Genomic DNA, 27135 nt, shown 5'->3' on the forward strand with positions numbered 1-27135 from the left:
AATATTTAAACTGGTGGGGAAAGTGAGATACAAAGGGCCTTTGTGCACTAACAAGTCCGTGAAAAACAACGAGGGCACACCTTTGCGAACTTGGAGCGAAAGGGAGAAGACCGATAAACTAAAACAGGCTTCGACCCAAGTGAGCCATAGCCAAGTCCTGTTGGCACGGGCACGGCCATTCTTGGCCACGGTGTTTGAGTCAAGACTTAGCTTCCTATCGTATGTGGTAAGGTTTTATTTTCACGACATCTTTTATCACAGTGTTCTGTGAGGCTGAGACATGAATGATTCAGAGCATCTTCAGGACTCGCCCTTCCCGTGAGTGCACGCCCAAGCACGCCGGTACTCGGCCTTCCTCCCCAGGAACCCCCGCCTCCCAAAGGACTCCCAAAGACCGCAGAAGCAAGCCTGGAGCAGAGGTGCAGCTCTCTCTCCATGTTGATTCAAGCTGCCTCCCTCTCTGTGCCTGTCTGAAGTCTAGCCAAGACCTCATTCCCCCGTCAACCCCATGGTCAGCCCTGGGAGAGGCAGAGACTCTGAGTGAGGATAGAATCTGGACTAAGACAGCTATTATTAGTACTGAGGTTCGCAGCTCCCAAATGCGGACCTGACTGCTGACCCCATCTGTGGATGTGGCTCCCACATCGGACCGGCATGGGCAAGACAGGATGTTAGAGCTGACAGAAATAGCAGCTGTGGTTACCGCTGGAATGAAAACCAACATGGCTCCTGCTCTCTTGAAGACAAGGACTTTGGAGATGACAAAGAAGGCCTCCTCTTGGAAATGTATCGGCCCATCTCTTCAAATCTTCAGGTAAGACCCCAAAGGTGGCTGGCCAAGGGGGTGCTCTCTGAGGACACTAAAGCCCTCACCTAGTGGGGCCCAGGGCACTTCCCACCTCCAGCTCTGCTGATCCAGGCAGACACCTCAGTACATTGGTCTTGAAGCTCACCGGCAACTTCAAACAGGAAAATGCCATGCAAATGGGCCACCTCACAGGCAGGTGGTCGGCTTTGAGCCCCTGCCTTAAGGTACCTCAACACGGACAGCAATCTGGAAATCCAGAAACAGGGCCATAGACAAGGACCCTTGATACCCACGGTGCCTGCAGTCCCCTTTAAAGATGCCACACTTTCTCAATTCCTTTCAAAATCATGGACCGTGAGTGGAGACATGAGCACAACCTGCAGACAAGGTGCAACCCTTGACGATGGAGAACCTGCTCTCCCTGAGTCCTATCATGCTTCAAGTTCTCTTTTCCAGGAAGCAGAGCCTGCCACCTGACAGTGTAAGGCCTTTCATAGGGGTCGGGAGACCCTTCAGAATGTGACTGTGCCCATGTCCCCAACAGTTGCCAGTTAGCAAAAGGGTTGGTGAGTTCCCGGTCAGACTCCACACCACGTGTTATCCTTTCACGACGAGCTGCATCATGGGTGGGCCACTGCTCTCCCTCCCCACCAGCCTCCCACAAGAGAGGGTGGGCCTGAGGAACCATGGCTGTTGAGGCAGCAGCAGCAGCCTGGAAAGGCATTTTTTTTTTTTCCTTTTTCCTCTCAGGCCTTGCAATTGGCACCAGGGAACAAAGACAGAGGAAGCTAAACTGAGGCCAAGGAGGATGGACGAAGAGGACAGGAAGTGGGAGGGCTCTCTTCCTTCGGCTGTGAGTCCTCATGGGACACAGGCCAGCCCAGAACAGTACAGTGTCCCCAGGGGCCCGAAGGCCCTACCAGACATTCTCTGGAAACCCTAAGTCCCCAGCTCCCTGTAGGCTGGCGTCACCCAGGAAGGATGTCAGAGTCAACAGGCTTGGGGCAGGCCTGGTACTACCCACTGAGCCACTAGGTCCTAGGCCTACAAGGTGGGCCCAACGGGGCTGAAGCCAGCAGGAGACTGGGAGCCACCTTTCATTAAACTCTGCTTGTCAGTCACTACAGGCATCTACGAAGGTGGCTCCCCCTTGAGATTCCAGGGCTGCCCAGGAGGTGCTAAGGTACAGCAGGCCAGGACTCCCTGGTCCCCTATAGATCCGTGACCTTGTTTTCCACGGCAGCAGCGATCTGCTGGAGCCGGTAAGCCAGCTGCATCTTCTGGGCAGTGCCATCCTCCTCCAGGGCAGTGATGATCTGGAAGACAGAAGCAACAGACTCAGGGGAGACGTCTCTGAACCCCACGATTACTGCAGGTGGACTTCAGCCCAAGGGCTGTACTGCAGTCGGGGGTAAGTACAGAGAAATCCAGTAAATCACCTCACTTACTGTCAGGGTGAAAATAGAACAGAGTCACCATGGCTTGCTTTTCTAGGGTTTTATTTTGGGGAAGGTCTCAGTGAGGCCTTACACAAACTTCCAGCCTCTGGTGTTGAGAATAGAGTCCAGCGTCACCACACGGAGATGCTAAAGACCAGGCAGTTGGAGACTGGCATATTTTACTCATTACTTAACGTTCTTTCCCGGCCCAGCTCATTTCACGTAGGATCCAGCCTTACACATGCACTGGCCTTCCCGCGGGTCTGCTGCAGCCATCCCCACTGCCCTGCCTGCCAGCTAATGGCATTTCATGAGTCTTATGTGCCAAGACCAGGGGGATATGGTATGTGATTCTACTGGAAACTCATAGGATAACTAACAGGTACTCAGAACAACAGGCCTGCTCAAGAGAGGACCCAGAAGAACCCCTCCACGACTTTGCTGTACCTCACTCATTTATTCTTTGGTTCCAGAAGCCCAGCCCAGTCTGTACCCACAGAAGTGGTAATATCTGGGACAAAGCCAACCCTGGAATCTTCAAGGGATTGCAACTAAGTGGTCTTCCAACTTAGTGGAGCTCCCACACACAAGCTCCAGATGCTAGCAAATTCTCTAGGTAGCCCCAACCACTACTACCATGTCTAGAAGCCATACTGCAGGACCAGGATGGGGAATTGTAGGGATAGGGAGAGAGGAGCCAACATCACTGAACCAGTCTATGGAGCCCCCCTCAGTTTCCCAAGGAGCACACAGAGAGCAAAGTCCGCCTTGCAGTCGGGGCCCAGGGTGTGCTCACCTGGTCATAGTATTTGTTGATATACTTGTAGAGTTCATGCAGAGCCACGCGCGCCCCAAGGTCACCAGAGTAGTTCTGGGGAAGAGGGCAAATAAAAAGGGAGAGAAATGAGAAGGAAACGGGGGGAAAGAGACCCAGGACCCCAGAGAAGGATGAGAGCAGAGAAAGGGACCTGAAAAAGAATGGGTCCTGTGATGGGAAGCCTCTCTATAGGGCAGGGACCCAAGATTACAGCTCAGGCCAAGGCCAAAGACTTCCATGGTAGGGAGAAACCCCAGGACTAGTTTCTGCAGGGCTGGAGTTTGTGCTGGAACCCACCTGCCTCTCCCAGGTGAGGCTAGAGCTAGATGGTCCTCCCATTCATCCCAGGTGACTTCAGGGCCATGGGACTGGCTGGGAACTCCATGCCATTTTGCTCCGATCTTACTCAAACGTGTCCTGAGACCAGTCCAAAGTCTTACACGGAAACATCAGATCCTCAGCCTCTTTCTCTGGACAGTAATGCTGATTCAGCCTCAGTAACTCATGGAGATCTTAGGGATCCAGGGCAGAAGCACAGCCCCATGAAGGGCTTGGCACAGCTATCATTGGTAGTGTGAGTGTCCTTGTAACCATTTAAGGAACACTGTCCATACTCCTTATGTCCTCACATGGGTGCTACGGGTGCCACACGGTAGCAGAACAGTGGGCAGAAGGCTCAGAGCTGAACCCCACCTACTCCACAGACCCTAGCAAGGGCTACAACTATACAAGCACCTGCTTAGATCAGTTAGGGGACAGCTATCAAAACAAAACCCCTGCTCACTCTGAGATGCTAGGATGCCTGGCCTTTTGCAGTAACACCGGAACACACTGTCCATATGGTGACAGGGCGTCTGTCCTCTCCCAGACAGATCACAGAGGTATAGAGGTGACCAGGGCTTTTTTATATTTGAGACGTATGAAGGGAGGCCTTACCCGGGACAGCTCGGCTAGGACCGAGTTCATCTCTTGGTCACTGGCTGGGACGGTCTGTCTGATGTCTGTATAGTATCTGCCAGAAAGCCAGGGACAACAGCTGCTAAATAAACCATTTCCTTGGTGCCACCAGGGCTCACCTAGGGCTTCAGCTGCACACACACCTCCACGCCTCCCCAGACCCACTCCCTCCCTGGTACCTTTCCACCATCTGTTTGTAGCGGGGAATATCTCGGGCATACAGAAGCTTGTTGATGGGAGAATCCTAGACAGCAGCAGAGAGGAAGGAAGGGTCAAAGTTCAATAGCGTCATCAGCACACAGGGTCCAACCAGCACCAGTTTTATAACTAAACGACCCACATCCCAGGACCCTCTTAGCAACCAAGAAACCAGGATTATTGGTCACCCTAGCCTACTTTTTTGTTTTTACATTTTATTTTTTTGTATGCATGCGTGGAGGGCAGAGGACAACTTGTAGGAGCTGGTTCTCTTCTTACACCAGGGATTGAACCAAGGACTGAACCAGGTCATCAGACTTGGCAGCAGGCGCCATTACACCACAGCCCTGGCCCGGGGACCCCATGTCAGAAGACTGAGCTGTGACTCCTAGGACATTGTCCCACCTCTGGTGTTCTGCCCACAGCCTCTCCCCAGCATGCTGCTGGCTCTTCCCCGGACTCTCATCAGTGGTGTGAAAGGAAAAGACCTCCAACCCCCCAAGAAACCAAACCTGCCAGGCATCTGGAGGGATTGCTCTAGGACTGGGGAATCCTGACTCCACCAGGGACCACTGGTGACCCCCTGCAACTCCTCAGGCTCACCCCCAAACCTGAGCTCACCATAGTCTTGGGGCCTGGAGTCTTGCCTCACCCTTCAATATCCCAACACTGCTGATCCACACCTGTACCAGAGCTGGCCTCTGCCAGACCACAGGCTAGGCCACCCCCTACAGGTAACTGCCAGGAGTTGTTGCTGAATCGCATGGCTTACTGTGGCTACCACTTGCCCTGATGGTGATCCCTGATCAAGTGGTACTGCTACACATGACTGTACGTCAGTCTGTCACCACATCCACCCCAACTATATGAGGCTACACCTACTGCCATCTCAAGTCTGAGCTGACTCAGGTGCCACACCGCCTCCCCTCCTCTTATCCCGAGACTGACTACGGCCACCTTCTGAAGAGACTTTAGGATGAGGCCTGGTGTGAGAATGCCTTAAGTTAATGGCTGCTCCCCCAAGCATCATCACCTTTCCAACTATGTCAGGAGCCTGAGTTCTGTGCGTCCGACACTGTCCACACCCACCTGGGTAGCCCCATCCTCCCTTGTCATGTCCCAGCCTGCTCACCCTGCCCAGTTTGTGGTCAGCCAGGGTGCAGGCATCCATGAAGGTCTGTGCAATGACAAGGAGCACGGCGTCCATGTTATCGGACGTCTGCACGTCAAACACGAACTGTGGGTTTTTGATGATGTTGATCCAGAACCTCAACGGCAGGCTGCAAGTTGGGGAGAAGGGGGCCGGTAACTATGCTGGGGGGCCAGGAGGCCCTCACATCTGTCCTGAGCCCTGCTCCTCCCACACCTGTTGGTCTTCCAGATGTGGATGGTATCCTGGTCAGAGATGCCATGCTGCTGAGCCTGTTCATCCAGCAAGTCAAAGAAGTACTTGACAGCTAGAGGCACAGGGCGGCTGGTGCTGAGGATCACCTGGAACAGGTCATCCACAAACTTCTGCAGTGTACCCTGCGGGAAGACAAGGAGGCTCAGAGCCCAGGTAGGAAGGGTACCAGCAGCCACTCCCTTGTACAGGCTCCACACCACCCACCCCCACGTCCTCTGGGTAGCCGTTCTTCCTAAATAGCCCAGGCCTACCTTCATGGACAGCAGGCGTGTCAGGTAGATCTCAGGAATGGCCTTGGCTCGCTCACGTTCCCCACTCCGAAGGCTGCCCCTCCGCGGCCTGGGAGGCTCTGGCTCCTCACTTGGCTTTACCAGGTGCCAGGGTCGGATGCCCCCCTCATCTACATCCTCTAGCATTGGGGTCCCTGTGCCAAGATGTAAGAGTTTGGTACTCCCCCAGGAGTAGGAGCACCTGGCTGGGGCTCCTCTGAGAAAAAGAGACACAGGTCCTCCCTCAGTCTGAAGGGCTTTCCCTGCTACCCAGGACTGGACAAAACTAGTGCCCACAAAGGGAGAAGGTGGGTACTCACGTTCTCCAGGGACATAATCCTGGTTTTCCCTGAGAACATGCTTTGTAAGGCAGGGGACGAGGGCCACCGTTGCTCCGTCTGGGACCTGTGAGCACAGCTGGTGACCCTCCCGTCAGTCTGTGCCCACCCTCTCCCGCCTCCAGCTCTCACCCCTCCCACCTTGTAATGCTGCAGGGTATTCAGACGCCTCCACAGACCCTGGATCTCAGAAGTGACATCCTCATCAGAAAGGACGAGGTGCCCGGCCACTCCAGACCGCCACTCTGCAAGGACAAGAGAGGACCTGGCTCAGGGCTTCCCGCGTCCTCTTTCTGCCATGCAGCTCATCCCATCCTAGGAGACAAGGCCCCTCCATCCTCTCCAGGCGAAAGGTCATCTGGTAAGGTTCCAGAGCCAGCTTTTGTAACAACTTCCAAAACCCCACCTGCCCCCACAGCACCAGTCTTGGGCTATCTCAGGGTCCTCACGCCACCTTGCTCCCGCCCTCACCAACATCCAAGGTGCGAGAGTCTGGCCGCTGGGCAAGAGGCAGTCCCTTATACAGCTGGTCAAGCATCTTCTCCTTGGCCTGAGAGATGGTGTCACAGTCCAGGACTTTCACAGGTATACCCTGGGCCTCTCCTGCCCCAGGCCCCACAGCCAGAAGAGCATTTAGAGTCTACACAAGAAGTGTGAGTGATTTCAGGACTGGTTCCACAGGCAGGATGACCACCAAGACGCACAGGGACAGGGACAGGGACAGGGACAACCCGTGAAAAGACTGCAGGCTCTGAGGCCAGCCTAGTACCATGCAGTCCTTGACTCCTCCCCCGTCTGCCTCCCTGCTGGATGCAAATGCTCACATAACCCTCCCTGTCTCAAACAGTCTCCCCCTGCAACCTGATGTGTTAGCCGTTCTGCACAGACTAGCCAGGACCTCCAGAGGAACCCTTGTGTGTGACAGGGAAGCTCCAGGCAGGCTTGCCTGTCAAGTGGCTACGGACTTAGGGGACAAGATTGCATCCCTAGTGAGACGGCAAGAAAGCTACTCAGACTCAACATGGATCTGTGCTTCCCTCTAAGTCAGGGACCCTCTGAGACTCCCACCTCAATCCTTCCATGCTAGGGGTTGTGGCTCAGCGCTGGAAGAACAATGCTAGCCCATGTGAGGCCATGCGTTCCTACTACAATAAATGAATAAACAGCCTCTCCAGCAGGTAGCAGAGGTCAGATAGGATCTATATCCAGCGACAGACGCCAGAAGCCAGTGGAAACTGATGGTGTAGACCAGACACACGTACACCTGCCCAGAGCACACCCTCACCAGGGGACGGTACTCCACATCCTCTCTGAGCAAGCGGTTGTCATTCAGGGTGTACTTGGCTTTGCCAGTCACACTGTCCACGGGACCCTTGTCCACTTGATGCTTAATCCCTCGGAAGAGCATGTACAGAGGCTCGCCCACGGAGTCCTGTGAAAGTGTGGGCAGTCAGGGCCTCTGGCAGGAGGCGAAAGTACACGGGCATGTTGGGTAAGGTCCTGTCTCTGGCAGTAGTAGGCAAGGTACATGAACTGCTGGGGACTCGGTGTCCTAAAGGGCCCGACCCTCCCGCTCTCACCCGCACAAAGGTGTAGAGGCAGATGGACATCCAGTTGGTGAGCAGCTTCTCCACCACAGTCTCTGTCCTGAGACGGCAGCAAAAGGAAGGCCAAGGTCAGCAGGGGGCTACAGGGCTCTGTTCCGCAGACCATCCAAGACCCTGGCTCTACTACCGTGCTCCGGCTGTCCTACACCCTGACAACCACATACCTTCGCAGCATCAGCTTGGGGTTCTTGGCCACATATTGGGCCACCAGGTCACTAAGCAGAGTACGGAGGATGTCAGTGAAGTATTCAAGCTTCCCGTGAAGCGCGACAGTGAGCAGAGATGCCACATAGGCACGGTCCCGAGCGGAGAAGGTACGCTGGCTCTCCAGCGTGTGGATGAACTGAAGTCAGGGAGAGAGAACGAGGGGTGCGTTCACAAACAGGCGGAAGAGACTAGGCCCATCCAGTTAGGAGCCAGGAGGGATGGGGAAGCTGGGCGGGGAGTGCACCTTGGTGAGGAAGAGCTTGCTATTAAGCAGGTTGGAGAGCTGCCCCAGGCCCTGTTCCACAGTGGGTCGCCTGCTGTCAGGCACGCCGAGGTCCCTGTGCAAGGGTGACTCCCGGTGCCCAGGGAAGAAGACCCTCTCCGCATACACCTTGTAGTCAAGGAAGGGGATGCCGCTGCCAAGGAGGTCACTGGTGAGATCAGTCATCTCAGTCATGAGGTCTGTGGAGCAGAAGAATGTCAATGGACCCCTTGTGACCAGAGCAGCCTGGGGCAGAGCCCTGCGGCTACTCCCACTGAGTCTCACCTGTAAACTCCTTCTTACAGCGGTCCCGCACACTGCTCTCCAGATTCTCCAGCTGGATCTGCACTTTCTTATAGTCCCTCAGGGCCTGCTTGCTCTTTCTCCTACTCAGCAAGGGCAGAAGGGAAAGAAAGGCCAGCCCTTGCTGGGCTTGACTTGGCTCAGGCCTGTTTATCTCTACTCCAGGCCAACCCCAGTCAAACCTGACCCACAACAATTCATCCTGTCCCATCAAAGCCCTTTCATCCCTCACTCCTGTCCCCAGCAGACTCCGACTATGCCATATAGGCCCACAAGCTGATTTTATAAACCCAGTTTGTTAGAACTCAGCTATAATCAATGGTTTATTTATTGCTCGTGGCTATTCTTATGCCCAAGAGCAAAACAGAGTATTCTGGGAGACCACCAGGCTATTGCAACCATTCCCAGAGGTCTGATTGTTCATGTAAAATATCTGCAGAGGGACGCTGGAGAGATGGTTAAGAGTACTGACTCTAGAGGACCTGGGTTCAGGACCCACATGGCAGCTCACAACTGTAACTCATCGTTCCAGGGGATCTGACACCTTCACACAGACACCAATGCCCATAAGATAAAAACCTGGGCAGTGGTGGCGCATGCCTTTAATCCCAGCATTCTGCAGGCAGAATGGATCTCTGAGTTCAAGGCCAGGCTGGTCTACAGAGCGAGTTCCAGGACAGACAGGGCAACACAGAGAAACCCTTTCTTGAAAAACCAGAACAACCTCTGCCCATTTCCCTGCCCGTCAGAACTGGCGACACCCACCTGTAGATGAGAACGATGATGATGACACCCAGAGCCAGGAGAGACGTGCCCACTCCCAGACCCACTTGGGCTGCCACGGGAAAAGCCACAGGGCTCTCGCCATCATACTGCACACGGCCCAGGGAGAAGCGCAGGTTCCCCATCTGTACCTGTGTGGGAAGTTACTTGTGAGCCAGCACCCCAGACACCATGATGCCCAGCTGTGCCCAGGTCCTGCCCACTGACCGTGAACTCAGGCAAAGCATCTGGTGTCTCCTGGGAGGCGTGCTGCTGTGGCAGGGGCTGCTCCACAGGGGGCTCACAGTACAGGTGGTGCCGGGTCAGTGTCTTCACCACACAGGGGCCGTCTCCTATCATGGCCACCACCTCCTCCTTAGACATGGCGAGGTCCAGATTCTCCCCCTGGAACAGTGGGTCACTGATCTGTTACTCAGAACACTTGCCACCCGGACCCCACCTTTCTGAACGGGACAGGGACGGCCAGGAGACCATTGCTCAGCTTCCCTGCAGGCAGAGCCCATGGTGAGAGATGGCCTTTGGACTGCCACCTTAACCGCCTGTGCTTCTACCTCCTAAGCTGAAACTACCATGATTCCCCACACCCTGGGCAGTCAACTGTTGAGTTACCCTCAGCTAGGGGATGATGGATTATCTGACTCTGACCTGTCCAAGTGCCCGCACACTACATACGTACCATGTGTGTCATAACAAGCATCTAGTGTCATCCACGTAAGCCCAGTTGTCAAATGATGACCAGCCATTTGGGTACCTAATGTGTACCCAACTACTGAATACACCAGATACCTTTGTGGAATATAGGGACCCAGGCCACCAAACGACTCTCTGCCTCGACCTAGACTGGCACCTGTCCTGTACCACCCCCTTCAGGGCCTGTTCTTTCAACCCTGACCTCTCTAGCACACACACACCCTTCTCCTATAAGCGAGCCTAGGAGGGCACCTTACCTCCACAGAGAACACGCTCCCCGGCTTGTGCCGGAAGGGTGCGCTGGTGTCCTCGGGGTTGAGAGAACGTAAAGTGGGGTCAGCCTCATAGGAGAAGGGGGTGGGGCTCAGTGCGGCAAAGTCGAAGACCACGTTGTCCAGGATAAACTCCACCTGGACCCAGGGGTCCTCTGGCGGGCCCGGGAGAGCGGGTGTGCGGCATATGATAAGATGGGAGGAGTTCACGAGACACGGCTCCTCAAACTGTAGGGGAGATGAGGGCAGGTCAGCTGATGCACCTCCTGAGAGGTGCGGCTGCACAGAGATGGGAAGCATCTCCTCTGGGACTAGCTTCCCCACGGCTGCCCACAGGTGAGGGGAGAGGCTTGTGGGCATGCCATGTGCTGAGGGCTCTAGAAGAACATACTTTCTCAGGGACCCCATGATGCCTCTGTCCAAGCCCCCCGCCAGGCTGTAGCGTTCTTGGCACCACAGTTACTCGGATTCTTGGCGTCTGCACCACATCCAGATTCTGGCCACGGACCCATAGCTCACGTCCTCCGCTGAAACACAGCCGAGGAGCCATTCATGACTTACACAAACCAGGACCTAAAGCATAGCCCGGGCCTAGCCAGCTCACCCCCAAACCCAAATTCATGACCCATTCTGTCAACAGTAAGGGGTTCACAGCCCCCATTCCCAGAACCCCACCTCTCCCACCATAAGGAGAACTGCAAAGACTTTCCACACATGCTTTTGGCCCCACACCTGAAGAAACTCTTGGTGGGGCCCACAGAGGTGACGTTCGGGTCAGATGTGTACTTGAATTGGCCGTGTTGCAGCGTCCGCTCAGTGGTCCCAAACCACACAGCCACTGGCAGCGCAGCAGGCACGGGGTACGGGTTGGTCTCACAGTACAGCTGCTCAGACTGCTGCTCCAGGAGCCTGGGGAGGGGTAGATAGGCCAGATCCAGGTGTCGGCGACCTGCTCAAATCTTGGCTCACTTTGCTTCCTTGCCAACCACAGATTCCAAGTAACCCTGCCTGACATACTTCTCCCACAGCCCCAGCTTTGGCACAGCTGGGCAGAACTTTCTTGTTAGACAGACTTGACCCATTCCACACTGGCTTTCCCCACCACCCCATCTGCTCCGTGGGCACCATGGATTTTGTAGAACAGGAAAACAACCCTTACAAGTGGCAAGGCTGGTCACCAATCACCACACGGATGTCCTCTAGCCGCCCAGTCAGGAGCTTAGAACCATGAAGAGTGAGGCGGGTGCCCCCGGCTCTCGGGCCATGGCCTGGGAAGATGGAGTGTACTTTTGGATCCTGTGTTGGGTGGGGGGAAAGATAGACAAAGTCAGGCCAAAATAGAGGCCAGGGCGCCTCAAACAAACAAGGCAGCTCAGGGAGGGGCGCTCTATGAAGGCAAACCAAATGGGCTAGGACACCCACAGAGGGAGAGGCCCGCTGGCAGCTGGGGGTTGGCTGAGCAGTCAGGCACCTGGTAGGCAAAGTTGAACTCCGAGACACTGTGTCCTCTTCCAGCCACCTCCACTGCCACAGCGCCAGTCACTTCCTCCCCGCTGGTCCCGGTGATGCACACAAGACTGAAGAAGGCACAAGGCAGGCAAGGGCATAGCACGCTGCACAGATGTCCCTCAGAGTGACCCGGCAGATCCTCTCCCTGCTACTGCCCAGGTGGTGTGCTGTGCCCATCCCCCGTAAAATGGGTCCGCATCCCCTCTAGCACACTAGCAAGCCTTGGCATCAGAGAGGTCAGATTCCTGCTTTAATCATGAAGGTACAAACCCCAACAAGGAGCCTCTCTCTCTGATGTGACAAAGGAGCTCAGAGAGCCGATTGTGGTGGGGCCGCTGAGCGAGTAAGGGGGCTCATCAGCCACCCCAAGCGCCCCACCATCACCGCATGGTCGGCAACCATTTGCAAAGTGATGGAAGCCTGACCTGACCTTGAACAAAAGGTCCCTGAAAGCCTCTAGTCGGGACTGGGGGCAGATGTGAGCAGTCGAAGAACGCTGGTTCTTGGCCAGAAAACAGAAGCCTGAGGCACATTAACTTCCAGAAGGTTAGGCCTACAGTGGCTAACATTGTTACGGTCACCACAAACACTAGCAAAACAGAGCAAGTGGTGTGAACTAGCCAGGAGGCTCCAGCCAGAATATATCTTACACTTCATAATCACCCGAGCCTGATGCTTCTAGAATTATTAATAGTCTAAACCGTGGGGCTCTGCAACAGCTCTTCTGAGGGTGCAGTGAAGAGGTCACCCTAATATCCTGCCAGGTTTGGGAACTGCTGCTCATGGGCATCTCCTGGACAATGTTCCATATTCGCCTGTGGCACCCTGGAGGTGTCCCACAGGAGTCCCTCCCAAGAGCCTTGCCAGGGTAGGTCTTAGAGAAGAAGGGCCGGGGAGAAGGCTGCTGAGGAATCTGCTACAGGATATCCAAGGCCACTAAGAAAGCAAGAAGTACATCTCAGCAGAGCCATCAGCAAGCTCCAGGCAGTGACTCTGCCCTGTAGTAATTAGGAGCGGCGGGGCTGCATCCCCAGCACCCTGGCCGCCTGGCTAGCTTATGCCCCAAATAACAACACACAAATTGTATTCATTTAAACACTGCTTGGCCCTTTAGCTCTAGCCCTTACTGGCTAATTCTGATATACCAATCAACCCATCTCTAATAATCTGTGAGCACCGGTCTTACCGGGAAGATTCTAGCCTATGTCCATCCTGGGTTGGAGCTTTGATGTGGGAGTGTCATATATCAATCTGTTGATTTCATTGGCTAAGCAATAAAGGAACTGCCTCGGCCCATTTCATTGGTTAGAAGATAGGTGGGAGGAGTAGACAGAACAGAATGCCAGGAGGAAGAGGAAGTGAGGTCAGACTCCGCAGCTCTCCTCTCCAGAGCAGACGTAGGAGAGACGCCATGCTACCTGCTCCAGGGAAGACGCACGCTATGAAGCTCCAACCCAGGATGGACTTAGGCTAGAATCTTCCCGGTAAGCGCACCTAGGGGCGCTACACAGATGATTAGAAATGGGCTAAATTAATATGTGAGAATTAGCCAGTAAGGGCTAGAGCTAATGGGCCAGAGCAGTGTTTAAAAGAATACAGTGTCCGTGTAATTATTTGGGGCATAAGCTAGCCGGGCAGGGCAGGCGGCTGGGGTGTTTGGGGACGCAGCCCCGCCGCCGCCGCCCCATATTACTACAGAGCTTCATCGCGTGTGTCTGCCCGGGAGCGGGCAGCATGGTGTCTCTGTTCCAGAGAGCAGAGCTGTCCAGTCTGAGCTCACTTCCTCTTCCTCCCAGCATTCTGTTCTGTTTACTCCACCCACCTATGTTCTAAGCTATGAGCCCAAGCAGTTTGTTTATTACTTAGCCAATGAAATCAACAGATTAATATATGACACTCCCACATCACTGCCCGACAGACTAGAGTCCCCAAGCAGCTCAGGCTAGGGGCCTGAACCAGGTACGCACAGGAAACCAGAGTTCCAGGCCTCCGTGGCAGCCCAGCGCCAAGACACCGACACCATAATCAAAGACGGGAGAAAGGAGGCCCTGGACAGGAAGCTGTCTAGGCACAACGCTGCCCGCCCCCCATGCTGGGCCCAATTGGCTCACCTGCTGGAGACCTCGTATTCCCCAGCATCAACAGCACAGGGCACTCCAGCCACTCTGACCATGTCCAGCACATCCTGGACCTGCTGGCCCAGGTTGGAGCCCCTGATGGTGACGCGGGTGCCTCCGTCTATAGGTCCAGTCAGTGGCTCCACCTATTCCAGGACAAGGACATTGTCAGCCTCTGTGCTCTGAGGCAATCCCAGCTTCCTCCCTCCAGGGGCAGTAGTAAGGGAGGAGACATGCCAGCATTCCAACATACCGAGTGAATGAGAGGCGCAGGGCACTGAGTGGCCACAGTCTCAGCCTCATGACAGGCTTCCCGGGCCACACAACGTGGATGTTCCCCTTCACACCACACACAGCCATACTGGGGCATGGCAGTTTGGCAGCGGCTGCAGTCCCCATGTCCCACAGAGCAGTCGTACAGTACCACTAGAGACAGCAGGAGTGACGTGTGATGGCGAGGCCTACCGGAGTCGCCACTACCCCCTACCCCGCCTTCCCTGTGGTCCCTGGGCAGCTCACCGTACAGCCCATCAGCACTGTCCACACGCAGGCCACCTGCCCAGCGCAGGAACAGCCCCACCTGGAGCTCCGGCTGTAGAGCCTTATAGCTGAACTGGAGAAACGGGAGTGAAGTTATGGTTTGGGCCAGGCCTGCGGAGGGTGTGGCTTAGGAAAGGACCAAAATGACCAGTTATCTGAGCAGTGCTGGAGGTCAGAATTGGAATTGTGGGGTCCCAGAATGCAAGGACAGGATCAGCAATGGAATTAGAAGATAGAACCCCTGAGACATCAACTTAGAGGTCAGGCTGGGAAATGGGGACCCCAGGAGGCACATGGCACAGTTGGGGTAGCCATCTGTTTCAGAGTGTCAAAGCTTGGGCTGTGACAAGCACAATGTAGCCAGCTGAGGTTGACAGCCAGTCTATGCCCACCCAGGCTCCTGCGGTCCACACCTGGTGCTGCTGGCACTTGACGTGACACCAGGCACCTGGAGGTGGCTCACACTCGACCTGGGCCTCAACCGCCACCTCGAGGCCCTCCAGCTCCATCACACACTCGCTGTTCTGCGGGCCATCCTGGGGGCAGAGAACACATTGTTGTTCAGGCCGCTTTAGAAGCTAGACCCTGCAGGCCACAGAGCAGGCCCTGCTCTGGTACAGCCCAAGATAGGAAAGAGAGCTGGGCCTGGCGATGCTCTCCTCCTGGGCAAGGCTGGTCAGTAGCCAAGCAGTCTGAGGGGAAAGAGGTCAGCCGGACAGCAAGCACACCTGGAAGAGCCACAGGTTCCTGCCGCGAAGCTGGACTTCTCGTTCCACGTGGACCGGTATCAGCAAGGAGCCTTGAACATTCTCCACACAAGGGCAGGAGCTCACCCTCTGACTCATCTCTCCCTGCGGGCACCGAGAGTGAGGCAGTCTGTGGCTCCCACCCTACCCACCTCGGTCCTTTTTACCTTGCTTGACTCCAGAGGGCAGTCCTCTGTCCCCACCCTCCCAAAGCAGAATCACTGGGTGAACCACCGGCTGCATCTTCCCATCCCCTCCCGAGGCCTCCTTCCTGGGCTGGACCTCACCAGCTCCCAGAGCCCGGGGGTGTCGTACTGGTAGTCGAGGCTGGACAGGAGGATGAGGGGGGCAGGAGAGCCCTCGCGCTCTGCTGAGTCTCCATCACCTGAGAGGAGTGTGGAAGTGGAGAAGGCGGGCGTGTCACCACCTGTCCACTCATCCGCCTCGGGCAGCTCGCCGCCTTCTTTCATGAGCCAATCCAGAACAGGCTTCATGGAGCCAGTGGCCCCTGGGAAAGTGGTGGCTGGAGCAGTGCCAGGGGGCTGGTCCAGAGCCACGGAGGAAGGCAGGGCCTCAGGGCCAGGCTCTGCAGGGGACACCGTGGCTGCATCTGAGGGGAATGGGTAGGAGGCCGAGAGGTCCTCAGGTGTGGTCACTGGTCCCAAGTCAGTAGGGGCAGGGACAATGGTTCCAGGTGTGGTAGGGAGGTCAGGAAGAAGGGGCTTCTCATGCACAGGTGTCTCTGTGGACGTGGGGGAAAGTATGGGGCCAGGACCCACCCATGGGCCCCAGAGGCTGAGCCGGGAAGGCCTGGCCCCAGGTAGGACATCTGGAGCTATGGAGGGAACCCTAGGTTCCGCTGGGAAGGTGTTGGGAGTAGGGGTAACTGTGGCTTTGGGGACTGTGGGTGGGAAAGGGGTGAGTACATCCCTTGCAGGAGGAACTAGGGACAGAAGTGGGCTCTGAGAGGGAAGGCCAAGAAAGACAGGAAGGGCCACTCAGCAGGCAGGTGCAGGAGCAGGCAGGCAAGGGGATGTTAAGAGGGAAGAAGACCAAGGAAAAGAGAAACAAAAACATCCCATTAATTCTCTAAAGCAGAAACACAGAGGGCAGGCTCCACGGGGTCTGTGCTGAGGTGGGGAGTCAAGGTCACACCTCTTGCCTCTCAGCTTAAATGTCCTCTCCCAAAACAGGTGGGATGGACAAGCGGCCACTCTCCAGGTGTCTGTCACACAGAGCAGGTGCTCAGGACAGAATGTCCCAGGAGGCCGGCAGGCACACAGACCCCAGGCCATCAGAGAACCTCACCCTACCCCCCCTCATCCTGGAGACCCACTCACCTGCTGGCTTGCCACCATAGGCCCGGCGTCACACGAGGCCTTGTGTGTGCACAGGTGCTGCCACACACACCAGTTGCACCCCCAGCGGCTGCTCACACAGGCCCGGCACCTGCACATAACGTAGTCATGAAATGGAGGTCAAAATACAGGAGCCCAGCGCTAGGGAAGACAAGGTAAGGAACTCACGGCGCAGACGGGAAAAACTCAGTAACTGCCATACAGTCATAGAAGGAGACGGAAGTGTTGGCGATCACCACGGCACCAAACCTGAGCTCCACATTCACGGAGACATGGTCTGCAACACGGGGGAGAAAGGCGGAAATGAAGAGTGGGGAGGGATGGGATCCATACGGAATGAGGCTAATACCCCAAATGGAGACAGGAACTAGGGTCAGAGAACAAAGTCCATAGGACATGTCATGGACACTGTGGGGTACAGAATCCAGTGAGAGGACTCAGAACACGACCAGGGCTATGTCTGGATTCACCTTACACCCAACAAAACCCATTAAAGCAAAATGAAAGCAGGGTGCGGCTCCCAGGTCCGGGGCTGGCCCCTTCTCTCACCCACCGGCTCCTCTCTGCAGCATCGGAGCCTCGCTAGGGTCTGGGGAGGGGCACATCACACCAGAATCAGTCAGTAGAGCAGGGCTTTGATGGTCTCCAAAGTAGCAGAAGTACGATTCCCCTGGCCAAAGAGACGGCAGGCCTGGCACCGACAAGAAAACCTACCAAGAAAGCCAAGGGCCTATCTAGACCCACTGGGTTGTAGACCGGGGCACCAAGTACAGGCTGGCACTAGCACCCCATAGCCCTTGAGGCCTCACAAACACTCTGACCTTGACTGTAACAGAGAAATCCAAGGACCAAGAGAAGTGCCTGGGCAAGCCATGTGGTATTTCATGAAATGACAAAAATCCAAGGTCTCCATCCATCCCAGAGTTCATCCATCCCCACTGGGGCCCAGCCTACCCCGGTCATTTACCTCCCTCTTCTCCTCACGACTGATATTGGCAGGGCTCACAGCCACCACCTGAAGACAGCCCAGCTCCGACTGGAAGCTCCACACCCACTGCTCGGGGCCCTGGCCCCTTGTGCACTCCGACCGGCGGCTGCATCTAAGAACCAACATGTAACCGTAGTGGCGTAAATAAAGCTTATCTGAGGATCAGAAAAGTAAAAGTAAAACAGCCACACTGGCCAGCCTTACAGACCAGGCAGCGAGGACACACACCTCGCTGTAGCCACACTAGTTGCCACAGAAAACAGGGGGTAGTGGTGCATGCCCTTAATTCCAGAACTAGAGAGGAATATACAACGGGAGGAGACAGCTCTCAGGCTCAGTCTCATCCTGCGGTTTCCTGGAGGCGGGATCACCACTCTCAGACAGAGGTTGAGGTAAGAGCCAGTGGCTGGCTGTTTTGCTTTTCTGACCTTCAGGTTGAACCCCAATTTCTGTCTCTAAGTTTTTATTAATCGTGTTTCATGTAATTGTGACCCTCAAGTAGCCACCAAGAAGTCACAAAGCCAATGCATCTTTAGGCCTAAGGCCCTGGTCACAGCCCTCACATGGGGTTGATACCCAGCTCTTGAGTCTGCTGTGGCAGGGAACCTGAGCCCTGAGCATGGGACTAAAGGGCAGGGGCGGGGCTATCCACAAGTCAGAGGTTCAGAGTTGATGGCAGTTCCAGAGGCACAAGCCCAGGTCAGCAGGTGGAGCACTAACCTGCCCAGGAGGACACACCATCCACAATAAGGGTCCCTGTGGGCAAGGCAAGAGTCACAGTCCAGACGCTGAGCACAAGGGGCCACAGGAACCTTTACAAGCTGTGACAGCAAAGAGGACCTGAAGCTGGCAATCCAAAAACCAGTGTCTCACCCACATACGGGTCCCTGTACCTGCCCAGAGACCCCTCCCAGCAGTCATGCCCTAGCCTGTGTCCAGGACTTACAGTAGTCTGGGTCGCTACATACAGATGCTCGAAGGTACCATCAAAGGTAAGGTCTCTGCTCACGGCAGATCCCGGCTGGATGCTCTGGGTAGAGTACGGGGCAACACTTCCTCCAGGGCCTAAGTAGACCTACGATGAAAGACCACAAGGTCTGGCACCAAGCCCAAAGCCACAGACTCAAGACCTTCCTCCACTTAGAACAAAAACAATTTATGAATAAGGGTTTTTTCTTTGGGCGGGTGTGGTGGGGCAGTCTTAAAACCCAGCACTCTGGAGGCAGAGACAGGCAGATTTCTAGGAGTTTGAGAACAGCTTGGTCTATGTTCTAGGCAAGAGAGGTTATTACAACCACCTTGGGTAGGGTGTACGTATGTGGGAAGAATCATGGGTAAATACCACCTAACCCTGGGAGGAGCAGTATAAGCCGAGCTGGGACAGGGAAGGGAGGCATGTAGTATGTCACAGTTCAGTCTTGATACTTCCTAAGGATGTACCCTATGCAACTGTCCTTGACTGTCACCCAGGAAAGCAATGGTGTGTCCATCCTCTATGGTGACCGCCACAGCTGTTAGTTGAACCCCTGGCAGCTCCAGAATCGGGGTGGCTTCCAAAGGGACACAGCTGACCATGGGGCTGGGTGTGTGGTCTGAGCCACAGGGAAAAGCATCCGGGGTATCCTGCAGGCAACAAAAAGCATCACTAAGACCCCACCTGGATAACCTGAGGACAACCTTCTCCTAGGCCCAAGCCTCCCCAGCAGTTCCAGCCGGGCAGCACGCTCTTACATCCGAAGCTTTACCTCGGTGCGGTTTCCAGCGGTTCCTTCTTTCTCCTTTTCACCCCCAGCCCAGCTGTGGCCCCCAACTTCTGCCATCTCTTTCCTGGGAGCTACTGCCTCCAGGTGCTACACTCAGTACCATCTCCTGAGCCATGCCCTAAAGCTCTCATAGCCTGGCTCCTCAGCTCCCAGCACACTGGCCTGGGCCCTCTGCACCTCACTGACTCAGTGAGTAGTGTTTCTCCATCTGTCCTTCCTAGGCTACAGACACACCAGTCTTGACCTGTCCTACAGCTCCAGAACCTAAAACGAGCCGGGTGGTGGTGGCACACGCCTTTAATCCCAGCACTCAGGAGGCAGAGGCAGGCGGATCTCTGTGAATTCGAGACCAGCCTGGTCTACAGAATGAGTTCCAGGACAGGCTCCAAAGCCACAGAGAAACCCTGTCTCGAAAAACCAAAAAATAAAAAATAAAAAACAGAACCTAAAACGAGACGGCTCACCCCAACACTCTCTCCTTACCCTTGAGCCCAAACACTCTCTTAGCCAACTTCTACGGTCCCTTCTTTAGCACCCTGACTCAGCCACTGCAATAATGCAGTCTTCTTACTCAGCCTAAAAGGAAAGACCTAGCACCTGGACGAGAGCCACTCCACCCACTCACTCCCTGCTCCCCTCAGCCTTTCTGGGCAGGTGCGTGGTGGCAAACACCTGGACTCACCACTGGCAGCTGTGCACAGTCAGAAAGGACATCATACGCAATGCCAGCCACCTTTGTCCCGTTCTCAGCGCGGCCTTCCCGGGTGTAACAGGCATCTCGAGTATAGTTAGCAAGCTGGTCTACCTCATCCAGGGGGAAGGCACAGAGCACAGACGTTCCAGACGCCCCAGTAGATGCCGACAGGGGCCAGTCCACAGTGGGAGGAGCCACGGAGGAGAAGGCGGCAAAGAGCACATCCCCACGGGCCACCTCCTTGGATGTGGCAACAGCTGCGGCCTGGATCAAACCATAGCGCCCACCCTGGCAGGCCAGGGGCAGTTCCACATAAGAGTAGTAATGCTGGTCCTGAAGGCACACGCGGGACACATAGGCACGGAAAGCTCTAGAAGGGGCCTTCAGGTCTCGCCGCAGGAACAGGAAGTAGGCACTGGCCCCACGTACAAAGGCACTCACAAAGTGGTGGCTGTACTCAGAGAGGCGGCCCACTGCCAGCTTAGCTGTCTCTTCATAAGAGAAGGCAGCTTGGGGGTCCGGTGGTCGCAGGGCCCGGGTTGTAATGGGAGGAATGCCACCGCCCACGCCCCTGCTGGTGTATCCCCGCCCCACAAACAGGAGCGGCTCCCCTGCCAATCCCTGGGCAACTAATCCCACTGTGCTAACTGCAGGGTCATTTGCAGCCACATACTGGGTGTCCCCAGGCCGCTCTGGCCTTAGCAGCAGTTGTCCGATCTGTCCCAGGCTCCTTAGTTCACAGATGCCCTGGTGAACACTCCCACACACCACCAGAGCCTCTGGGCTGACCAGGAGCAGCTGGTTTGGGTTGTTAGTAGGCTGGGCTTGGGGACATTCGTCAGGTATCACAGGTGGCAGACAATCTCGGCTGTCATTCACAGGGCCTGTGGACACCACGGCTTCCAGCTGCAACCCAGGGCTCAACTGGAACAGGAAGTTGGTGGCCCCTACATAAAGGGTACCTGAGGTGGGGTCCCTTGCCAAGTGTTGTAGATGTGTGCCATTGGCAGTAAATGCAGCTGGTAGAGGGGATGGTAGGGTGAAGACACACCCGGCCCAGAGCACCTGCAGAAGAACTGGGCCGAGGACAGGCATGGTCACCTGGTAGAGAGAAAGGCTGGGTGAGGCTCACATGGCCAGGAGGGTACTCAGAAGTCAATGATGAGGGACAGGCATTGCCAAGATGCTCCTCCTAACCTGGCTATGCAGACATTCCCCGTATCCACTAGGATTAGATGCCCGGGGTGATCCCAGGACTACACACTTACCACTGCCCTTGGGAATCTCAACACTACCCCTTCTCTGTAAACTATGCTCTCAGGGGACCTGCACCTATCCATACTCCACCCTAGCTCCCCACCTGGTCTCCTTGTTCCTTCTAGACCCTGCTCTCTGACTCGGGTGAAGACGTCTCTGAGGATGGACAGGGCCCCCTCTGTGTGGGCGCTAGGTTCCTAGGCAGGAGGAGGAGTGATGAGGTCATATGGACCACCAGCATGTCCTAACGATGCCAGAACTCGATGCAGGATGCGTGTGATGACACACTCAGGAGGCAGAGGCAAGTGGATCTCTGTCACTTTGAGACCAGCCTGGTCTACAGAGCGAGTTCTAGGACAGCCACACCTTGTCTCAATACAACAACAAAATAAACAAATGAAGAAAATAATTTGGACACAGAGCCTTGCAGGCTAAAAATCCAAAAGAGTGATAACCGATAGGCTATGACAGATGGGTGAGGGCTGAAGGACAGAGCCCCACCTTGGGGAGCCCTGTGACAAGCACACTGTTCCCCATTAGGGTCAAGTCTGGCTCACCTGGCAGGGCTGGATGGATCAGGCGATAACAGCATGACCTGAGCAGGAGTCACCTAGCCAGTGGGGGAAAGCAGAGTATAAAACCAGGGGCTGGGCTGCAGGCATGCGGGAGCCCTAGGCTCCCCTCCGCACTCCCCGGCCTGCTGGTGGAGGCCAGCCCAGCCTGGCCCTCAGCCACCAAACACATTCCACAGAGGACGCCTCCTCAGAGCCCACACAGGGAGGGGGAGGGCAGCAGAGCCAGGCACCCGAGGGGCCTGGGAAAGGTCACCTAGAAAGGAGCCCCATGGGCGTCTGGGCCCACTCAGGCCCCTAGCGCTGCGGTCCCTCCTCAGCATTCTTCCCATCCCACCCTTTGCTTTAACTCTGTTCTGTCACGGCACCCACACCAACCAGGGGCCACCCTAACCCAATCGGGTGCCAGCGCACCAGCAGGTACCACTCACATATACTAAGATGTACGCATACCACCTACCCTGAATGCACGCATCTCCACACAAACACAGGAGCACTTGCACATACAGACACATGCAGGTATGACCTATGCACACAGAAGATACATACACACAAATATACAGACACATACAACATACACACAAACATAAACACGCCACCCAGGGCACACGTATCTACGTTCAGACACCACATACAAAGCTCTGCCCTCTACAGACACTGCATCGACACACCTCATACCCACCCACCAGAGACAGACACACATCACTCACATTAGATACCCGCACACACAGACTCACACACACTTCCCTGGTTCCAGCACTAAGTCCTAGAAAGCTGTGGGAGGCAGGCCATCTCCTGGAATTTTCTCTCCTGCAGGCTGTAGAGTCAGAACCCAGAGTGCAGTAGGAGTGGTAGGCTGGGTATTCTGAGGGAGGCATCATGCCTAGCTGTGCCCTGCAGCCCAAGTCCAACCCTAGCACCAACTCCCCAGACTCTGAGTGCCCGCTTTCCAATTTTGCAGGCCCCAGCTAAGGCTCCTAAATCCTAGACCTAAGTAACTATGGCAACACTACCTTTCCCCAAATCCACTGGTCCTCAAGCAGGAACACAAAGTGTGGTTAGGTTATGGGGCAAACCATTCTACACTGAGGAACACTCTTCCCTCCTAGCCTGTGCCCAGGCCACATTACCCAGCCCCTCCCACCACCTAGCTGCCAGGCTGTCCATGCAGAATGTTCCCAAAGTTCCCTTTCTTGCGCTTGGATTGGCCCATACTATCAGAGGCCTCAGCAGGGCGCTCCTGAGGTTGCCCTATCATAAGCAGGGCTGAGCACAAGGCTAAGAGGAAGGTCCAGCAGCCTGGTGGAAGCAGGGACGCTGTGGTCACAGCCCAGTGGGAGCAGGGGGCCATGGCCACAGTCTGGCTGGGCACTGCTCCCAAAATAGCTTGGGGGTTTCCATTTTTAGTGTGCAGAGAACAGGGCAGCTCTATGGGAGCGGGAACAAGGCTGCCTCTGTTTGCCACCCAAGGGGGTGGAAGGGAAGAAGGCAGCAGGGAAAGTCTTGAACCCAGCCAGAAGCCCAAGACTGTGGCAAGGCCAAGCTACTAAAGAGCCCCCCACCTTGTTTCCAAGGGATAGAGAGAACACATTCCCTCCCCTGGAAAGGCAGAAGCCACCTTCTGCACTGCTACTGCCCAACCCTCCCACCACCTTGGCCCACAGATGTGCCTTGGGCACAGGGTCCCATAGTGAGACCAGCATTTGCTGTTCCATTAGCTCGTAAATATTTGCTCAGAGCCTACCACATGCCAAAGTTTCCCAGCCCTTAAGGGGCAGTAACAAAACCACTCCCCAAACTGAAATTACAATTGCATTGAGGGGGACATTGAGAGAAATGCGAGGGCTCCAAAGAGCTCAGCACACAGGTCAGAGGTTGACCCACTCTAAGGAACTACGTCAATGGGCCTACATACCATGGGCAAGGGCAGGACAAAGGGTAGTGACTTTTCTCTCCTGCATGCGGCCGATAGATTTCACTTCACTTCGGCTACCCGCCACAGAGGGATCCATAGTCCCTCCCATCTAGGAAGAGCTCACTGGATTTTCTTTAAACAAAAATGGAGTGCACACACTCCTCAAGCTTTTGGGGTACCCTGGGTCTGGAGGGATAAAGGTCAGGCCCCTCTCGTCTACAACCACCCCCACAAATGCTCTTCGTTCCTGCTTAAACTGCAGGCTTGTTCTTCTCTCCCCGCCATCACAAGGGCTGTTCCCTAGGCCTGGAATGCCCACTCCCTCTCTCTCCCATTACCTCCCACGCCCAGCCATCACCTCCCTGGAGAGCCTTCCTAGGCTTCCCAGGCTAAGGAGGTGACCCTGTGTGGTAGAAGAAATGGACACACCTAGTCATCAGCCTCAATTTCTTCCGGCTCTGAGCCTCAGATTCCCATTGGTGGGAAAGAAGGTAGGACCACTCCGATCAGTAAATGTGGTGGAGCCCAGTGGGCCGCAAGACCATTTTCTCCTGCTGCAGCCTCCCTCTCTGGACAAGGCGCAGAGTTCCCACTTTTAATTAGGAGATCCCAGCAACCGGCAACCCCAGCGCAAAGCAGGTGTTCCCTACATGGTGAATGAGCCCCCATTTCACGGCCAAAGAAGGGTAGGGGTAACACGGAGCTTACACACTGCTTTCCAAGCCTCCTGGCCTCTCAAAACACAAGGAATTGGCCCAGTTTTATTAATGATCAGACTAGAGCAGACTGAAAACGCTTATTTGGAGCCAAGCCTCACGCCCCTAACTTGCACTGCCAGTATCTCCTCCCAACTCCCCACATCTCAGACTCTGTCCAGGCTCATAGCCAAAGTCTAACTCTGCCTGTGCCCAGGCCTGTCCCACAGGCCTCTTCAGAGCCCACACTCCCTGAAACCCCAGCGGGGCCCAAGACTGCTTGCCTGACTTCTGCAAAGGGCAAGCGCCACCTGACCCCCACCCCTGCAGCTGCTCTCACTAAGAAGGCTTCCAAAATCATCCCATCTGCACCTGTACATGTATTGTACCTGGGAGTTGGAATGGGAAACCGGCCTTCCCTTCCTGAGCCCCCGTCCCAGTATCCACTTAAAGGAGAGCGTTACTCATTGACTGTGAAATGGTGTGCATTGCACACCTGCTTTCTGGATGTTGAGTGGGGTAGAGGGATGCCATCGTTGACCAAACAACCGCGATAAATTAAGGGGCTCATCAAGCACTCGCTGGGTATATCGGTACCAAGACTGAGTCCCAGAATTAGAAGGCTCGTGGTCTCCCTCCTTTGTCGGCCTCAGCCTGAAGGGTCTGTTACCCTCTGGGGAAGCCTCCACTTGCCCGCTTCGGCTCATCCTCAGCCCTCCGCCCTCCACCGCGCCACGGGACAAAGACCCCACCAGTGGCCCTGGGAGGGCGGGGAAGGGGCCGGCCGGTCCCGACAGCGGCGGTGGCGGCAGCGAGGAGGGGGCGCGGAGGAGCAGCTCCACCTCCTCTATCTCCCAATCGCGTTACAGGCGGTGCCGCCAGAGTTTGCCTTCGCGCGCACGAGTGTGGTCCCAACTCTCTGGACCGAAGCCGCCCACCACTCCACTCGGGCTGCCCGTGCCCAGCGGGACCGAGGCCTCGGGTCGTTGCACCTGGGTGCGCGCGGCTTTCGGCCCGGCCCTGCCTTCCCAGCCCAAGCCCCGCAACTCACCGCCCGACCTGCCTGCGGGATGCGCGCGGCGAGGCGTCCGCGGGCAGCTCCGGGCTCGCTCGGGATCTGCGCGCGGCGACCTTCCCTCCCCCCGGAGGTGGGTCTGGCGGAGCCGCAGCTGTTACCCGGAGACCGAGGGGCGGAAAACTGCGCCCGCTGCCCGCCCCTCCCGCCGCGGCGCTGCCACCGCTGGGAACAAAGGAGACAAAGCCGCGTCGGCCGGCCCGGGCTCCGCTCCTTCCACCACCCCCCTCCCGTCGGGCCGCCCTCCCCCCGCGCGCCGCCCGGGTCAGGCCGGAAGCAGCCCGGAGAGCGGGGTGCGCGGCCCCAGCCCCCCGGGACCCTTCATTCCGGTCCCGCGGGATCGGAGTTTGTGAAGGGCCGGGGTGGGGGGGTAATCAGCCCCTCTCGTTAAGTGGGGGTTGTTGCAACCCCGGCGGTAGCCATGACTACGCGGACGTGTAGGGTGAGGAGCCTAGCCCGGAGCGTGGGCGGTCCGCCCCGCCCAGCGGGGGCCTCACCTGCGCGCGGCTCGGGACCAGCCGCTCGCCCCACTCACCGAACGCTAGAGGCCGCGGCCATGGTTGCTTGCCTTTCTCCTGGTTGTAGTGATACAGCACTTGCCCTGCCAGAGTTCGATGGGACTCGTGTCCCTCACCTGCCCGGCCTGTTTCCAAACCACCATCTTCACTACCCGCTACGCGCCTCGCTCTGCGCCCCGAGCGCCCTCTTTCCCTTCTAGTTCCTGGCCCTTGTAGTCATCTTCCCCCAACTTTCTTCACCTGAACTCCTAGGGGCCAGCTTTCTCCTCTTCTCACCTGGCCCTGCCCACCTTTCCTTCTCCCAGGACTCCGCAACACCCAACCTCTCCTTCCGGCCCCCACCCCTGGCTGTTTGAGGAGAGCCCGGGCTTTGGACCCAAGTTTGCGCCACCACTAAGCCATGTAACTTGACACCTCTCCCCCAACCTATTTGCTCACCCACAAGTGGGGGTGATACCACCCATAGGCAGGGATGTGAAAGCAGAACACGCTGCCTGCCTAAGTGGGGTCTCAGTTCCTTCTTTTCCTCCAACGCCCGTACCTCGAGCTATCCAGAACTCAGAAGCTTTGAGCAAGTCTGGACTCCCTCCTTGGAAAACACCTGGGTCTTCCTGGGCAGAAGTTCTCTCCCGAGGCGCAGTGCGCTGAGTCTTATGCAGGGCCTTTCACACCCAGGCTTGCCGACGGCAATCTGTGGAGCCAGGACCTGACCCATCCTGAGGGCTTTTGGAGGACTTTAGCTCAAGGGCATCGGCACAACATCCAGAAAGGCAAAATTTGCCATATATAGAAGCCTCTAAGGTTAGAGGGCTCTTCAGCAAGGAAGCCTTCCACATAGGTCTTGGCACTCAGAGCTGATGCCAGGCTCCTCTTCCACCACACCCTTCAGCCCCGTCTCAGGAGTAGGGTGGGGGCTGCGCTGGCTTGTTTTATGTCAACTTGACCAAGCCTGAGTTATCTGAAAGAAGGGAACCTCAGCTGAGAAAAATCCCTCCATAAGATCCCGCTGTAGGGCATTTTCTTAATTAGTGAT

The 27135-nt window shown here is 56.1% G+C and overlaps 1 protein-coding gene across 4 annotated transcripts; it reads right to left on the reverse strand.

Moving 5' to 3' along the window:
• Positions 1–217: 217 nt before the first annotated feature.
• Positions 218–25665, reverse strand: Plxnb1 (plexin B1). Of its 4 annotated transcripts, none has more exons than XM_075964471.1 (38): positions 25561–25665; positions 21885–21937; positions 20059–21171; positions 19054–19236; positions 18560–18688; positions 18334–18434; positions 17593–17725; positions 17179–17335; positions 16794–16902; positions 16608–16716; positions 15555–16229; positions 15250–15372; positions 14935–15057; positions 14501–14594; positions 14235–14407; positions 13976–14127; positions 11827–11932; positions 11515–11651; positions 11088–11264; positions 10747–10882; positions 10341–10583; positions 9601–9777; positions 9376–9524; positions 8593–8693; positions 8290–8507; positions 8003–8181; positions 7812–7878; positions 7517–7663; positions 6703–6871; positions 6373–6476; positions 6214–6298; positions 5876–6048; positions 5586–5746; positions 5352–5499; positions 4201–4265; positions 4001–4076; positions 3044–3118; positions 218–2124 (listed from the first exon to the last, which is right to left on the reverse strand). In XM_075964471.1, exons 3-38 carry the CDS (start codon positions 21163–21165, stop codon positions 2020–2022), a joined length of 6366 nt encoding a protein of 2121 aa, XP_075820586.1. In that variant the 5' UTR covers positions 21166–21171; positions 21885–21937; positions 25561–25665; the 3' UTR covers positions 218–2019. The 4 variants fall into 4 exon arrangements, with proteins under 4 accessions (XP_075820586.1, XP_075820589.1, XP_075820587.1 ...); XM_075964474.1 differs by having other exon boundaries at positions 25573–25628; XM_075964472.1 differs by lacking the exon at positions 25561–25665 and adding an exon at positions 22913–23089.
• Positions 25666–27135: the final 1470 nt, after the last annotated feature.

This window comes from Microtus pennsylvanicus, chromosome 3 (assembly GCF_037038515.1).
Source record: "Microtus pennsylvanicus isolate mMicPen1 chromosome 3, mMicPen1.hap1, whole genome shotgun sequence".
NCBI lineage: Eukaryota > Metazoa > Chordata > Mammalia > Rodentia > Cricetidae > Microtus > Microtus pennsylvanicus.

Excerpts from the sequence above, each read along its gene's own strand:
- Plxnb1 (XM_075964471.1), bottom strand. The coding sequence starts at position 21,165 with ATGCCTGTCCTCGGCCCAGTTCTTCTGCAGGTGCTCTGGGCCGGGTGT. Across the intron at positions 16,717-16,793 it reads GAGTTTTTCCCGTCTGCGCC|GTGCCGGGCCTGTGTGAGCA; the intron begins GTGAGTTCCTTA and ends CGTTATGTGCAG. Across the intron at positions 3,119-4,000 it reads TCCTAGCCGAGCTGTCCCGG|AACTACTCTGGTGACCTTGG; the intron begins GTAAGGCCTCCC and ends CCTCTTCCCCAG.